The sequence below is a fragment of the Ovis aries genome, chromosome 8 (assembly GCF_016772045.2).
Source record: "Ovis aries strain OAR_USU_Benz2616 breed Rambouillet chromosome 8, ARS-UI_Ramb_v3.0, whole genome shotgun sequence".
In the NCBI taxonomy this organism is placed as follows: Eukaryota; Metazoa; Chordata; class Mammalia; order Artiodactyla; family Bovidae; genus Ovis; species Ovis aries.
The window spans coordinates 49,770,628-49,785,755 of record NC_056061.1 but is presented as its reverse complement, the minus strand read 5'-3'; the positions used below and the strand labels follow the sequence as shown (position 1 = coordinate 49,785,755).

At 38.4% G+C, this 15,128-nt stretch overlaps 1 protein-coding gene across 3 annotated transcripts in view; it reads right to left on the bottom strand.

Moving 5' to 3' along the window:
• Window positions 1-15,128, bottom strand: part of RARS2 (arginyl-tRNA synthetase 2, mitochondrial) — a 77,062-nt gene that overhangs the window by 11,118 nt on the left and 50,816 nt on the right. For all 3 annotated transcript variants that reach the window (XM_060419574.1, XM_042253419.2, XM_004011287.6), the window contains 4 exons: window positions 14,439-14,515; window positions 5,484-5,642; window positions 4,317-4,423; window positions 3,055-3,150 (listed from right to left, as the gene is read on the bottom strand). In XM_060419574.1, the coding sequence (XP_060275557.1) occupies window positions 3,055-3,150; window positions 4,317-4,423; window positions 5,484-5,642; window positions 14,439-14,515 (439 nt within the window). The remainder of the gene's footprint in view (window positions 1-3,054; window positions 3,151-4,316; window positions 4,424-5,483; window positions 5,643-14,438; window positions 14,516-15,128) is intronic.

The following is a 15,128-nucleotide window of genomic DNA, read 5'->3' as shown; positions in this document are numbered from 1 at the left end:
GAAAAATATACCCATTTGAATGCAGAATTCCAAAGAATAGCAAGGAAAGATAAGAAAGCCTTCCTCAGCGATCAATGCAAAGAAATAGAGGAAAACAACAGAATGGGAAAGACTAGAGATCTCTTCAAGAAAATTAGAGATACCAAGGGAACATTTCATGCAAAGATGGGCTTGATAAAGGACAGAAATGGTATGGACCTAACAGAAGCAGAAGATATTAAGAAGAGGTGGCAAGAATACACAGAAGAACTGTACAAAAAAGATCTTCACGACCAAGATAATCACGATGGTGTGATCACTCACCTAGAGCCAGATATCCTGGAATGTGAAGTCAAGTGGGCCTTAGAAAGCATCACTATGAACAAAGCTAGTGGAGATGATGGAATTCCAGTTGAGCTATTTCAAATCCTAAAAGCTGATGCTGTGAAAGTGCTGCACTCAATATGCCAGCAAATTTGGAAAACTCAGCAGTGGCCACAGGACTGGGAAAGGTCAGTTCTCATTCCAATCCCAAAGAAAGGCAATGCCAAAGAATGCTCAAACTACTGCAAAACTGCACTCATCTCACATGCTAGTAAAGTAATGCTCAAAATTCTCCAAGCCAGGCTTCAGCAATATGTGAATTTGAACTTCCAGATGTTCAAGCTGGTTTTAGAAAAGGCAGAGGAACCAGAGACCAAATTGCCAACATCCGCTGGATCATCGAAAAAGCAAGAGAGTTCCAGAAAAACATCTACTTTTGCTTTATTGACTATGCCAAAGCCTTTGATTGTGTGGATCACATCAACTGTGGAAAATTCTGAAAGAGATGGGAATCCCAGACCACCTGATCTGCCTCCTGAGAAATCTGTATGCAGGTCAGGAAGCAACAGTTAGAACTGGACATGGAACAACAGACTGGTTCCAAATAGGAAAAGGAGGACGTCAAGGCTGTATATTGTCACCCTGCTTATTTAACTTATATGCCGAGTACATCATGAGAAATGCTGGGTTGGATGAAGCACAAGCTGGAATCAAGACTGCTGGGAGAAATATCAATAACTTCAGATATGCAGATGACACCATGCTTATGGCCCAAAGTGAAGAAGAACTAAAGAGCCTCTTGATGAAAGTGAAAGAGGAGAGTGGAAAAAGTTGGCTTAAAACTCAACATTCAGAAAACGAAGATCATGGCATCTTGTCCCACCACTTCATGGGAAATAGATGGAGAAACAGTGGAAACAGTGGCAGACTTTATTTTGGGGGGCTCCAAAATCACTACAGATGGTGACTGCAGCCATGAAATTAAAACACTCTTACTCATTGGAAGAAAAGTTATTATCAACCTACACAGCATATTCAAAAGCAGAGACATTACTTTACCAACAAAGGTCCGTCTAATCAAGGCTATGGTTTTTCCAGTAGTTGTGTATGGATGTGAGAGTTGGACTGTGAAGAAAGATGAGCACCGAAGAACTGAGCTTTTGAACTGTGGTGTTGGAGAAGACTCTTGAGAGTCCCTTGCATTTCCTAAAGGAAATCAGTCCTGAATATTCATTGGAATGACTGATGTTGAAATTGAAACTTCAATACTTTGGCCACCTGATGCAAAGAGCTGACTCATTTGGTAAGATCCTGATGCTGGGAAAGATTGAGGGTGGGAGGAGAAGGGGATGACAGTGGATGAGATGGTTGGATGGCATCACTGACTCAGTGGACATGAATTTGAGTAAACTCCGGGAGTTGGTGATGGACAGGGAGACCTGGCGTGCTGCAGTCCATGGGGTCGCAAAGTGTCGGACACAACTGAGCAACTGAACTGAACTGATATTTTATTACAAGATAACAGATTTAATTCTCTATTGCTTATGAGTAAACATATTTCTTATAACAACTACTCAAAGGTTTATTTAATCTGTCCAGCAATAATTGTCTAGCATCAAAAAAAATTTCTACTGTACATCTTTGTATCTAGAAAAAGAAATGTACCTCTCAGATATACAGGTGCCTAAGTCCAATTATATGGAACTGATAAAATGAAATGCCAAAAAGTAACAGAAAATAAGAATTTTCTAAGGGATAGTAATATATTGGATGGTTGTTTACAGTTGTCTGGGAAAAAAATGATGGTAGTTAACAACAACAACAAAATATAACGACTTTATACTAAAGAAGTGGTTTGTCTTTTAAGACTCTACGATGGGAGACACTAGAACCTTCTGCCAGCAGTGCCTGATTGTGGCTGTGTTTTGCTTGTGTGGTTTTTGTATTGTCCTGCCTTCTCCTTCCTATTAGCTTTGTCTCAGGAATAAGGGTGCTTGATAAACCTGTGCTGTACTTAGTTACTCAGTTGTATCTATCTGACTCTTTGCGATCCCATGGACTGTAGCCTGCCAGGCTCCTCTGTCTATGGGGATTCTCCAGGATAGAATACTGGAGTGGATTGGCCTGCCCTCCTCCAAGGGATCTTCCCAACCCAGGGACTGAACCCAGGTCTCCTGCATTGCAGGCAGATTCTTTATCGTCTGAGCCACCAGGGAAGCCTGATAAATAAAGACTGCTCCTTTTCACAGGGTTTGGTCATGGAGACAGATGACAAAATGTAAGCAAAATGGCCTACTTCCCCCATGGCCTATTTTACCAACAATCAGAATGAGGACTGGCACTCATGTGCCTGTTAGATGATCTTTATAGAGTGAGGATACCACTGAGCCAACATGAGCTCCTTGTAGCGTACATGTTCTGGCAATGTGCAAATATAAAATATTTATAGTCGGCAACAAGGTACTTCAATTTTATAGTCTGTAGAACAGTGTATTCATCTCTGGAAGTCTTATGATGTTTAATGATAAACAGTGTTCCACTTACTTTTCTGATGATATTAAACCTTTCCAGGAACTATAAATAGCAATAAATATAAACTCAATAAAAATATCTTGAGTGATGAGAAGAGATTTTAAGAAAGTAGGATTTGGTAACAGTTTTGAGAATGAAATGATTTGTCTTAGCATTAATCCTAGAACAAAGAACATGAAATCATACATTCTAATGATGAGCTTCATATAAGACACAAACCTGGTTGCATACAGAGACGTCCCATCACTTCGCATTACAGTACATATTGAGGAGGGGTCACCATTCCCTGAAAGATCTACTACAGCAGTGCCTTTTCTAGAAAATGCCAAAAAAAAAAAAAAAGGTAATTCTGAAACAACATAATGAATTAAGACCTTTAACAATATAGTATCTATAACCTTATCTTTGGCAAACTGGAAGCTATTTTTATTCCTTATGTAGCAATAAGCAGTACAACCAACAATGAAGAAAAACATGAGGCAATCTGCACTGAATGACTATTAAGAGTAGGTATCTGGTTTAATATTTACTTATCTTTTAAAATTCTGTAGCTTTGGATGAGGTAACTGAAGTCTTTAACAAACTGAGTTGAAAACGAGATTTCAACTGCAGTTTAACCATGAAACATGTTCTTCAAATCCAAGTTATTATAACACTCAATATTGGGTTAGTTTTTAACATGCAAGAGTAACTATGAGTAATAAATTAACCAAATTTTGTTACCGTCTTTCCTGCCCAATCAAAAATTAGAATCTGTACAAGGCAATCTAAAAATTTTCCTTAAGGACACTACTGAGGATGCTGTGAACCACATCCTCTTGTCTTTCTTAAAAGGATGAGAGAAGCTGCTCTTTGGTGATACGAAAAATGGTACATCTAAGCAACTGGTTTGTTTCTGTGTTACACATGCCTGGGCTCCTATGAAGGTACCGTTTCTCTGGCTGATGAGCTAAAGTGGAAACCTACCGTAAGCAAAGCAGCAGAATCCCAGTGTGTGTCGCATGATGCACTAATATCATTCCTGACTTCTTATTATTTTTTATGCTCCTGCTTCTTGATTTCCTCATTTTACTCTTTCAAAAGCTTTGGGTTGTATTATAGCTATTTTCAGAAGCTGTTTTAAATCCTTTTGAACAAGATGGGATCTTTTTAAACAGGCAGGATTGAGTATGAAGAGTTTATTTCCCTATTCCAATTATACCATGATCAGCTTGTGTGAGCTTAGACAGATCACTTTACACTTTCTGTGCTTGTTTCCTCATATGTAAAGACAAGATAATAGTCTTTCTCCCAAGCTTACCAGGATTTTGCTTTGGCAGCACAAAACAGCATGTGGGAAACTAGTCTGAATGGCAAAAAGCATGATAACAAATGCCAGGAAAGCTGCATACAAGACTCTGCTGTCTTTACGGAGAGAATACATCAATACTAACTTCAAAGAACTACAAAGAGCTTTCTAAAGAACAGGAACCTGATCATACAGTGTTTTCTGTAGGAGTCCTTTACTGTCCAGCAACTTTAAGACTTCTTGAGATTTTTCACGATAAAACGATTCTCCTGAATATTCATCAAAGTGTACTCCTAGGCGCTAAGAGGGTTCAGAAACAAAAGGAAAAAGAGTTACTTACATGTCCTATTAGCTTACCCTAAGACAAAATAGGATGCTCTACAGTCTGTCATACAGATGGGGAAAAAAAGAATTAAATCAAGTCACTCTGGCACTCCAACCTTCTAGTGACTCCCCTGTATCAGTCAAGCCCCCACAGTGGTACTGTGCTGTCCAGGAGGGGAGTTGCTAGGCACCTGTGGTTATTCAAATGCACATGAAAGAAAAGTGAATATTTAGTTTCTCCGTCACACTACTCACACTGAAGTGTGAGCCCTTGAAAGTGCTCAATGGCTAAGTGCGGCAGGAGGCCGCCATACTGGACAGCATGATATGGGACGTTTCCACTGCAGCAGGAAGCTAGCCATTTCCACTGCACAGTCCTGGAAAATGTCCTATCTCCTGCGCTACTCTACAACCCCTCGGACACTGCTCCTACTGTTTTTCATCTCGCTTCCTTACTCCAGCCATGTGGGTTCTTCGCTGAAACCCTGCTCAGGCAGCCCATCTGATCCTCCCTCCTCAGTTTCACTTTTCTCCATGCATGCATCACCATTGAACACACTCTCAAAGTTCTTGTTTAATCTGTATTGCCGTGAATTTGTTTAATTTGCTGTGTCCATGTGAGAATGTAAAGTCCATGAGAAAAGAACTTCTATGTCTTTTACTAAGTGTTGTATTTCTCCCATTCCCAACAGGTTATTAGATGAACAAATTTATAGCCATCATATATATGCCTAAGGAAGCAAGAGAAGAAACAATGGTTAAGAAAAAGTGAAGGGATGATAGAAGAAAGAAAAGAAATGCCAGGCTGAAACGAAGTATCAGGATATCACTTCATATTCAGCCTGTGAAGTTCATTTTTTTATTTCATAGCTCTAACTTTCAGCCCAAAGAACAATATGTGAGTCCCAACAATATGTATGTCACTATCAACTCAGTGACAAACAACAAATCTGAGCTTCAGAAGCAACCTTTCCGGCCAGGAGTGCCAATGAAGAGCTGTATTACATGACAGGATAGCAGGAGAGTGGGTGGGCACCTTGTAAATCCGCATGTACTCTTCTATGCTCAGGTCCCGAAATTTCTGCCACAGTGCAAGTGCTTGCATGTCGCCTAGTTCCAGTCGCTGGAAGAACTCATGTGCTGACTGTGCTACGTTTTTATCATCCGCTGCTTCTTTATTAACTTGTACATAAACCTAAAGGCATAATAGTGTATTAAATGAAGTACACTACTAGTCACTGTTACCTTCAAAACAGAAAAGAGGAAAACAAAACAATCTGGAGAATTTTCATTTAAAGGTTACACAAGCGCCCTTCTCACGAGTGTAACCTTTTTTTTTTTTTGCTATGGACCCTTAGTGAGCCCTACCTACCTGTTCTCAAAATGCATATACATAGGATTATACAATACAGGAAATAATCCCATTCAAATATTTAAAAATATTTGTGATATAGCAACAGGGGAAAACATTAAATTTCTGATTGAGGTTAATGAAAATAATGCATAATTTTTTTCTTCTCATACAAGTTCATATATTGTTAGGTCAAGAATGCCTAGTTTAGACTAAGCTAGCGTTTCTTCTTAAAAAAAAAAAGTGAAATTATTATTGCTGTGACTTCTCTGAGAAAAGGCTGAAGACAGTAGACTAGTTCAATCTGGGAAAGAAAAGGCCAAAGGATGATTTAGCAGTTATGTAGCGGTAATGAAAAACATTTTGAACTCTTCTCTAAATCTGCAAAGACCAGGGGAAAAAAAAAACCAGAACAGGTGATATAGAAAGACCTTCGGGATAGTTAGCTTAATTATGCTCCAACTTGGGCTCTTGAGAACCGTGAGAAGCACTCACTTCAGTGTGCTTTTGCATGATTCATCCTGGCTGGCTTAGCTCTGCCCCACCCAGTGATGGGAGTGCAGGTGGATGGCTTATTAAGGGCTCTTCCAGTGCTAGGATTTTGTGTTCACAGAATCATTTTCCAGTCTCTAAACCACAAGGTTGATAAGTGATATAAAAATATCAACAATATAGCTCAAGTAATATTGAAGTGATGCATTATGGACTATAAAGTTGTAACTCACTTGCAGGGTGAAACATGAACAATAAATTTACTATCCTCATATTTTTTCCAGCAAGCTATTAAAGTAGCATGATATTATACAAAAAACTGGCAAATAAGCCACCCAAAAATATGAGACCTCTAAACCCTTACATACTCTTAAAATATCATGGTAGCAGACCTTAGGTAGAAAAAAGTGATTTTATTGCTGGAGAATACTTTAGGACAACCATAATGTGGCTTATGGCCTCTCAGGTGGCTCAATGGTAAAGAATCCACCTGCCAACGTGGGTTTGATTCCTGGGTCGCGAAGACTTCCTGGAGAAGAGAATGGTAACCCCCTCCAGTATTCTTGTTTGGGAAATCCCATGGACAGAGGAACCTAGAGGGTTACAGTCCATGGGGTCGGAGAGAGACAGACATGACTTAGAGACTAAACAACAATGCGGCTTATACCCTCTAGACACTACTAACGAAAAGGAACAGGGTATTGAACACTTATCTCAAGCTAAAAAGGCCTCAGCTTTCATAGATGGCTCATGTTAATTAATGGAATTGCAAAAGTGAACAAATAAGTGCTTTCAAATAAAGGTTGCTGTTGTTTAGTTGCTAAGTTGTGTCCAACTCTGAAAAGAGTTAATAACACAGCAGGTCTAAAAACTGCTATCCCTAAAATGTGTTGTCTGCAAGGTTAGCTCTTGGCTGCCATCTGGGGAACTTGAATTTTGACAATGCTCCTACCAATCTAACCAGTAAGAGTGGATCACAGTGCCTCTAAACTGCTTGTTCAAACAATATGGTTTATGCTAAACACCCGCTTTTCTTCCAGGAGTTTGGAATTTTAGTACCAAGCTACACAGAGGGGGGCTACGTAATCAGCCTCCAATGAGCTTCCCTGGTAGACAACGTTTCACACAGGCTGTCACAATTTGTTGTAGGAGGAATTAAGTACATCCTGGGTGACTCTATTAGCAAAGGACTTGGAGGCTTGGGCCTGATTTCCTCTGGACTTGCCCCCATGTGCCTTTTCCCTTTGCTGATTTTGTTTGGCATCTTTTTGCTATAACAGATCTTAGCTGTGAGTTCAACCATATGCTGAGTGTTGTGAATACTTCTAGTGAATCCTTAACTTGAGGGTGGTTTAGGGAGACCTGATACTTATCATAAAGAATTAATTTCTACATGGTCCTATGAATAAGTCAGTTAGAACACAGAGAAAGATTTTTGGTAAGGTGTACGAAAAAAGAGAGTCACTGCAAAACAGTAATCTGCAGACTTCCCGACTTCTGAATGACCTATCCAATGACAACTGCTTAACAGTCCAGCCTGCAGAAGTAAAGGCATACATGTATCTATGAATGGCTTGTTACTCAAAATTAATACCTCCACCCGCTCCCTCTCTCTTGCCCCTCTTCTCTCCATCTCTCTCTCACATACATGTATGTGTGGTGTGTGTGTGTGCATGCACATTCAGCTCAGAAGTAAATATATTAAAAACCCTTATTTTCAGAAGAGGAAAGGTATTAGATTTTTTAAAAAAAGTCTAGGATCCTAAACTCAAAGAGTCAAACGTTAAAAAAGCTAAATATACACTCAAAATACTGATAAGAATATTTTAGGAAAAACATCACCAGAATCTTTTTCTCCCTTTCTTAAAATTTAAAATAGAATTAATTAAAACAAAAAGCCACTCCTAACTCATGACGACAAGCTTGGCATTTCAGCAATTTGTAGGGAGAAACCAAACATTACTGAGAATCAACTGACATTATCAAACAGAACAATAGAAGAGCCTTAATTGGTATTTAACAATCTGCCTGTAAACATACTATATAAAACTATTAACATTCATTAGCATATTAGAAAAGAAATACTTTTTCCTTCAAAGTAAAATTTTATACAATGCATTTCTGAAATTACACTTTTCAATTTACAGTTAGTTTGAATCCATTACCCTCAGAAAGTATGTATTCTGAAGACAGCCCCCTTCTGAGGTTAGATTCAGACTCAAAGGGAATAAAAAGGAAATTTTAAAATTGTATTTGATATGTAACAATGTGGCTGAATAAAAGTGTTTTAGAGGATGGTTGAAGAAAAATGTTTTTGAGGATGGAGATGCAATTTTTCTTTTAGGTTACTAGAATGCAAAAGCCAGCTGTATTACTAGTTAAGAGAATAAAATAAATGTCTGAGACTTCCTGAAAGGAGTATTAATCATTCCTTCTATCTCTAAATGTTGGGATTGCCAAAAAGCATGACATTTTATTTCTAATTTAATTGATTAATTATAATCAGCTCTTGGGATGACCTGCCCAAATGTAAGAAATAAGTGTGAAAACTTAAAGTAGTAGATAATGCTCTCTCACTCCCCGCTCAGTCCTTAAATTTGATTCTAGAATACAAGAGCCGCATAGGCACACCTGAATTCCTTGATGCAGGGTTCTAACCCCACTCTTGGTTATTTTTTGTTTTTAAAACTGAAAGTAACCGCTAAGGATGGTTAGCATAACTTTGACACTAAAGATTCTTTTATCTCAATATTTGTTTGTCCTCTTATCTTAAAATGCGTTTAATTTTGATCTCATATTTTAGAAAATAACATGTAACAAATTCCTGACTATAATCCAAACAAGTTCATTTAATGTTTCATGTATTGATCAGAAATTTCTCTGGTTGAGACCAATTCCTAATATTAAATGAAATATCAAAGAAATTCAAATTCATGTTATTACAATTTAATATATCAGTTAATACAGTCAAAACTTCCTAGGTAAAAAAAGAAATCGTTTGATGTAACTAATATATTAATGACCAAACTTCTCCTCATTAGAACATCATTAGCAGCATATAAACAGCATTTTACCATCCCTTTATCTTCTTTTAATGTTTGGAATTTCTGATTTTTATTCTCTGCGTATATATAATTACATTCATGGTATCTTACACCTCTATCAAAGGGTGACAGTTACTGACTTGCTGTGGGTCACCATGCACATGCCTAATAAATACTGCTCTCTGCTGAAAAACCTGTTCTTCCCACATTTCAGTGGGGTGAGATACTGGCTGAGCTCTTAACATGTTTAGTCTGGCCTTGCTCGGTATTTCCATTCTTGCTCTAAGAACACCCAGAGAACAATGGGACACTGTAGCGCTGTCTGAGGGGAGTGAGGGTGAGGGAGAAAGCACGTGGCTTTGAGGAAGACACATCATGAGCAACGGTGAAGCAGAGAAGTTGCCAGGAGAGAGGAGAGAATTGCCCAGACTGAGAAGGGCGTGAGGGAGAAACTCCTGGGTATAGCATAGGCTGGGCAGCCCCTCAGGTGGCGGCAGGCCCTCACAGGGCAGTGGTTCGCAGTGTCCCCACACATGGAGGCTGGCCTCCGGGCCTGTGGAACTGAGACACAGCAAGACCTCCCAGGTGAAGTCTGTCACACAAGCAGAGCTGGGTGCCTCCAGGGCATCATGTAGGCTTGGATCCTGGGCATGTCAGTCAAGAGTAGTGTGCACTGAAGCCAAGAAGAGGTCTCGACAGCTCCCTTGGGATGCACACAAGAGCCTCTGTGTGACTTGGGAGGTGGGAAATCCCTAACCTGACTTGAGTTGGCTCCCACCACTCTCAAAAGTGATGGCTGGGTTCAGACTCAGGTTTATAATTTAAAAGCTATTTCTTGTAGATGTTATAACAAGTAAAATCCACCTCAATCACAATAATCATTTTCCCTGAAAAAAGTAATGTGGATTAAATCAACAGATTACATTTGAATTCAATTCTTTAAACAGTATGAATATTAACTGCATATATAATCCTATATAGGTCTAGACTTGATTTAGGCTTGATTTACTTTGAGAAATTGTTTTGAGATTCTTAAGTCAGAAAAAAACATGGTCTTTTGATTTTAAAAAATGGGAGCAAGCAAACATTATCACTTATTAAATTTGTGGTTTGGTCCTGCCTTATCTTGTTTTTATTATTTTACTACTGATATTGGGAAACTCAGGGTAAAATCTCTTACATACACATTACCTAGTAATACATTATCTCCAACTTTCTATGTTTTTTTTGTTAAATGCCCATCACTGTGATTACCTCAAATCCTTTTAGAAAAGGGGCAGGGTAAAAATAACGAAATACTACAGGGATCACCCTGAATCTTTACAAATGCCAGTGCTAGGGGACTTCCCTGGCAGTCCAGTGGTTAGTACACGGTGCTTTCCTTGCTGGTGCCCAGCTTTGTTCCCTGATCAGGGAACTAAGATCCCACAAATTGTGCGGCATGACCAAAGGGGAAAAAAAAGCCAGTGATAGGGTACAAGGCTAATGCATACTGTATTCTGTATTGGCATATTTACCTCTTTTGAAAGGCTGCTCATATTTCAGAGGAATCTCTATAGTTCTCAAAATACAATTAATATGCAACATCAACAAGTGAAGCTCTAAAATCTTCTTTTCCAAAAAACAAACAAGCAATAAAAGCCACCAAACCAAAAAACCGAAAACAGAAAAAAGTGACTGGGTTCTCTGTTCTTAAAGGTACAGAGTTAGCTTTTATTAAGGTCCATTCAAGTAGCTTAAATCTAGGAGGAACTCTGAGAAATTACTTTTAAAACTCATTAAACCTGAGTAAATGATGACCCCCATATACCTATGATTTAGATTTAACATTATTAACATCATAAGAACTATTTCTATTATGTTAGTGGGAAGGCTTTTTGAAAAGTATTTCAAAACTTACTACTAATGTTTTCTTTGAATCAGTAGTGTGAATTTTAAACAGCAAAAATATTATTTAACTCATCAGCCAATTTGGGGGAGGGGAGGAACTATTAAAAGCCACTTCTCTGGTTCGTGAAAAATTAGTAGAACAATGAAAAGGAAAGGTTTCGAATGTTGGCTAAAAAATTGTCCTAGGTCAATGCACAGCATGGCCAGATGTCCTGGTTAAAGAATGACTACAGGTGCAGAGAACAATCATTTTAGATAGAGCAAAGCACAAGCATGGAAATGCAGCAGAGAAATGACTACATTAAATATTTTCATCACAGAAAACAAACGCTAAAACTATGATATAATTTCTAACCTGGCTAAGAAACTGAAACTGGGGGGATACTGATCATGGTGCAAATTAGAGGCACCCAGGCCATGAAATCTGCTCCTGGATGGCCAAAGCCAAATTTAAAACAAATACGCTAGAAGACTGAAACTGTGACAGCTAAACTACTAATTGTGCCTGGGGCACAGCAATTTAATTTTGAAAGAAAGGAAAATGCTTTGTAAATAATGACAGCCAGTGGAAGTGACTGGCTCAGAAAGGCACTCTGCAGTGCCAGTGGTGGGGTGAGGCAGGGCAGCACACAGAGCACTCTGGAGCAAAGTTGCCTGTGGTGGATTCTTGGGCTTGGCACTTGGCTTCTTCACCAGTAAACTGCATGGTAAGTTAAATTTTGGACAAATGCTAAATAGTGTATCCTATGATAGTCAGCCCTTCCTTGGAGCTTTACAAAAGGTTTCTTTATGCCACAACTTAAACAGAAGCAGCAAATTCATTCAAGCATTTACTGTAAGGCATGGTGTCTGAGGCTGCAGATAAAAGACCAAGAAGACAGATCCTTCCTCTAAAAGAGCCCTATCTGTAACTTGAGAAGGAAAAAAAATGGGTTTGACCAAGGTTCAGGTTTTCTGATTAGAAACAGGACAAAATCATTAACATTTGCTTACCACTCAAAAAGGGACAAACGTTCTCATTTATATTAAAAACTGTTGCTGGAAGTAACCTACAGTGACAACTATAATTTTAAAATGAAACTGGGTCTGCAAAAATAGCACAAAGATAAAATAACCTAGAGTCTGCCATAGTAGGTTCTGCATTTTTCTCCATTCAGCAAAGGAAGGAGGAAGAAAGCAGATAAGTGCTCTAATGGATTGCTGTCTACTATTACAAACAGCAAGGTGGGTGTATTTGACTAGCTCTCTTTTGCCTATAAACACTGCTCCTCTGTGAAGCTATTAGGGCTTCCCAGGTAGTTCAGTGGTAAAGAATCACCTCCTAAGCAGGAGACACAGGTTCGCTCCTTGGGTCAGAAAGATCCCCTGGAGAAGGAAATGACAACCCACTCCAGTAATCTTGCCTAGAAAACCCCATGGGCAGAGTAGTTTGGCAGGTTACAGTCCATGGGGTCACAGAAGAGTCAGACATGACTTAGCAACTAAAACAATAACACCATGAAGCTATTAGGCAAAAGAACACTTAATGAAAGCAATACTATTATGCCTTGAGTTTTTTGTTATTCATGAAAGTACCCCCTTCGCCTGTTCCTTATGTGTGTCTGCCAATCAACAATCTCTAATGTAGATGTATGATACCCTTCTTCTTATGAGTCTCAAGAGGCAGGAAACTGTATTAAACTGCATAGAATAAAATGTATGTTTAGGTTGCCAGAGAGTTTAAGAACAAATTTTACTACAATATTTAAAAGATTATGCGACACAAACATTTACTATTGTCAGGATTAAATAAAAAACTTCTGAGATTGGGTGGGAGAAAATGCCAGGAGTAACTCTCATATGTCAAACTGTACTCTAAATTCTTAAAGAATATGCTCTGAACAACACAAGGTCTCCAAGTGGTTTCTTGCATTTCTTGCACTGTGGGTTTATCTCTGAGACCTGGATCTGATGAAAGGCTCATTAAGCTCATGGTAAAAATACTCACGATTATTCATAGTTTTAGAAAATAATACAGTAAAATGCCAGGCACTAAGGCAGCATACTTTATTGACAACCATAAAGATTTACTAATTTTTAAACTCTCGGCTATCCATAAAACTCTCAATGGGAAAGAGGGGGTAAAAATCTTTTGGTTAACGGTATAAATCAAATGGCTCAGATGGTAATAGACTCAGGTTCAGTCTCTAGGTCAGGAAGATCCCCTGGAGAAGGGAATGGCAACCCACTTCAGTATTCTCACCTGGAGAATTCCATGGACAGAGCAGTCCATGGGTTCGCAAAGAGTCAGACACGACTGAGTGACTAACACTTTGACTTTCATAAATCAAAACATAGGCATTTAAAATGCAACTGAAGGTACAAACTCAGGAGGAAATCACAAATGTTAAAGATCTTTAAGAATCAGATGTGTTTTGTTAAATACAAAATAATTTAATAAAAATGAAAACGACGTGCTCTCTGTGGCTCTGGCTAGAGGGGTAAAGCGTTGCTTGGCAAGCGTGCTTCCTTACACACAACCTTAGTCTGATCCCCCATATGTCACCATAGTGGCTGGTAGTATCTGTGCTCTTTGTCAGGCCCAGAGATAACAACTGGGACAATGAAAAGGAAACACATTCCTGGAGATTAATTGGACAGGAAGAGCTTTATTAATAAGCTCCAGGAAGAACTGAGGACAGAAAAGCAGAGTGAATGGATTAAATGAGGTAGAATAGAAAGACGTGCACACTGGGCAAAAGCCAGGAAAAGGAGCTGAAAGACAAATGACAAAGGATACACAAATTTGGAGAAACACATATATGCCTTCCCTCTACAACAGAACAAGGGCAAAAACGTATATACTCATGTTTCTTCAAGTCTAAATGAATTATAGTTATTAGAGCAAAGAAAGCTGCAGTACATAACAACAAATAATAGACCAAAAGAATTCTTAGCTGAATGTGATATTCTGTATGTTTATGCCAAGATTCCATACCTGAATAAATACTGTCCCAAATCAACTAAAATAGTTATAAAAGAAGTATTTGGATAAGAAAATTAAAGAAAGTCCTTAGTAAAATATAAGCAATATTTTCAATAATTTTGGGTCCTTGTTTTAAGAACAGTTTCGTTGTTTTTTTTTAAAGCGCCTGGGAGTAAAAATGTGTTACCAAGCTGCACTGTACTCTGAAAAAAGATGAAGCATTTTCCAATTTTTTTTTCATCAACTTACTTCAAAGAGATGCTGTAAAGGACTGGACTGGAGTTTTTCTTCATAGCCAAACAGCTGGAAGCCAGTTCCCAGAAGACCTACCACAATAATCCATGAGAAAGTTAAAAAATGGAACAGTAGAGAACAGTCATGGCAAGCAACAGGTATGCATCCTAAGAATACTGCAAAATACACACTATTATGTCCTGCTACCCTATAAACTGACACAAGTCAAATTCAATATATTGAATCACAAATTCAATATATATAGAATGGCTCACTGAAATTAATTCCACAGAAACCAAAGACTATGAGCTCAAAGGCAGAGTCTGGGACTAATTTATCTTTGTGCTAACAGTGCCCAACACCTACCTCCCTACAAGACATCAGTAAAACAAGCATTTATTGAGCCACTACTCTGCGGAAGGACATCGTGATACTAGGCACTAGACACACTAGACACTCAAAATTTGTGAAAAGACAATGATGGGAAGTGATTTCAAATATCTTTTAAAATTTGTAGATGTGAAAATAAAGATAAGAATCAGATTAGTGTTACAATTATTAGTTCTCAAATAACTGAAAGTAAAACTGATTACTCTTCTCATTCAAGGTGACAAAATGCTTTTATCTGACTATATATTTGTCTTTCACTTGCCATTATTTTGTTTGAGTTTTTGTTTTTTTTTTTAGTCTTTTGTAAGTTCAAAA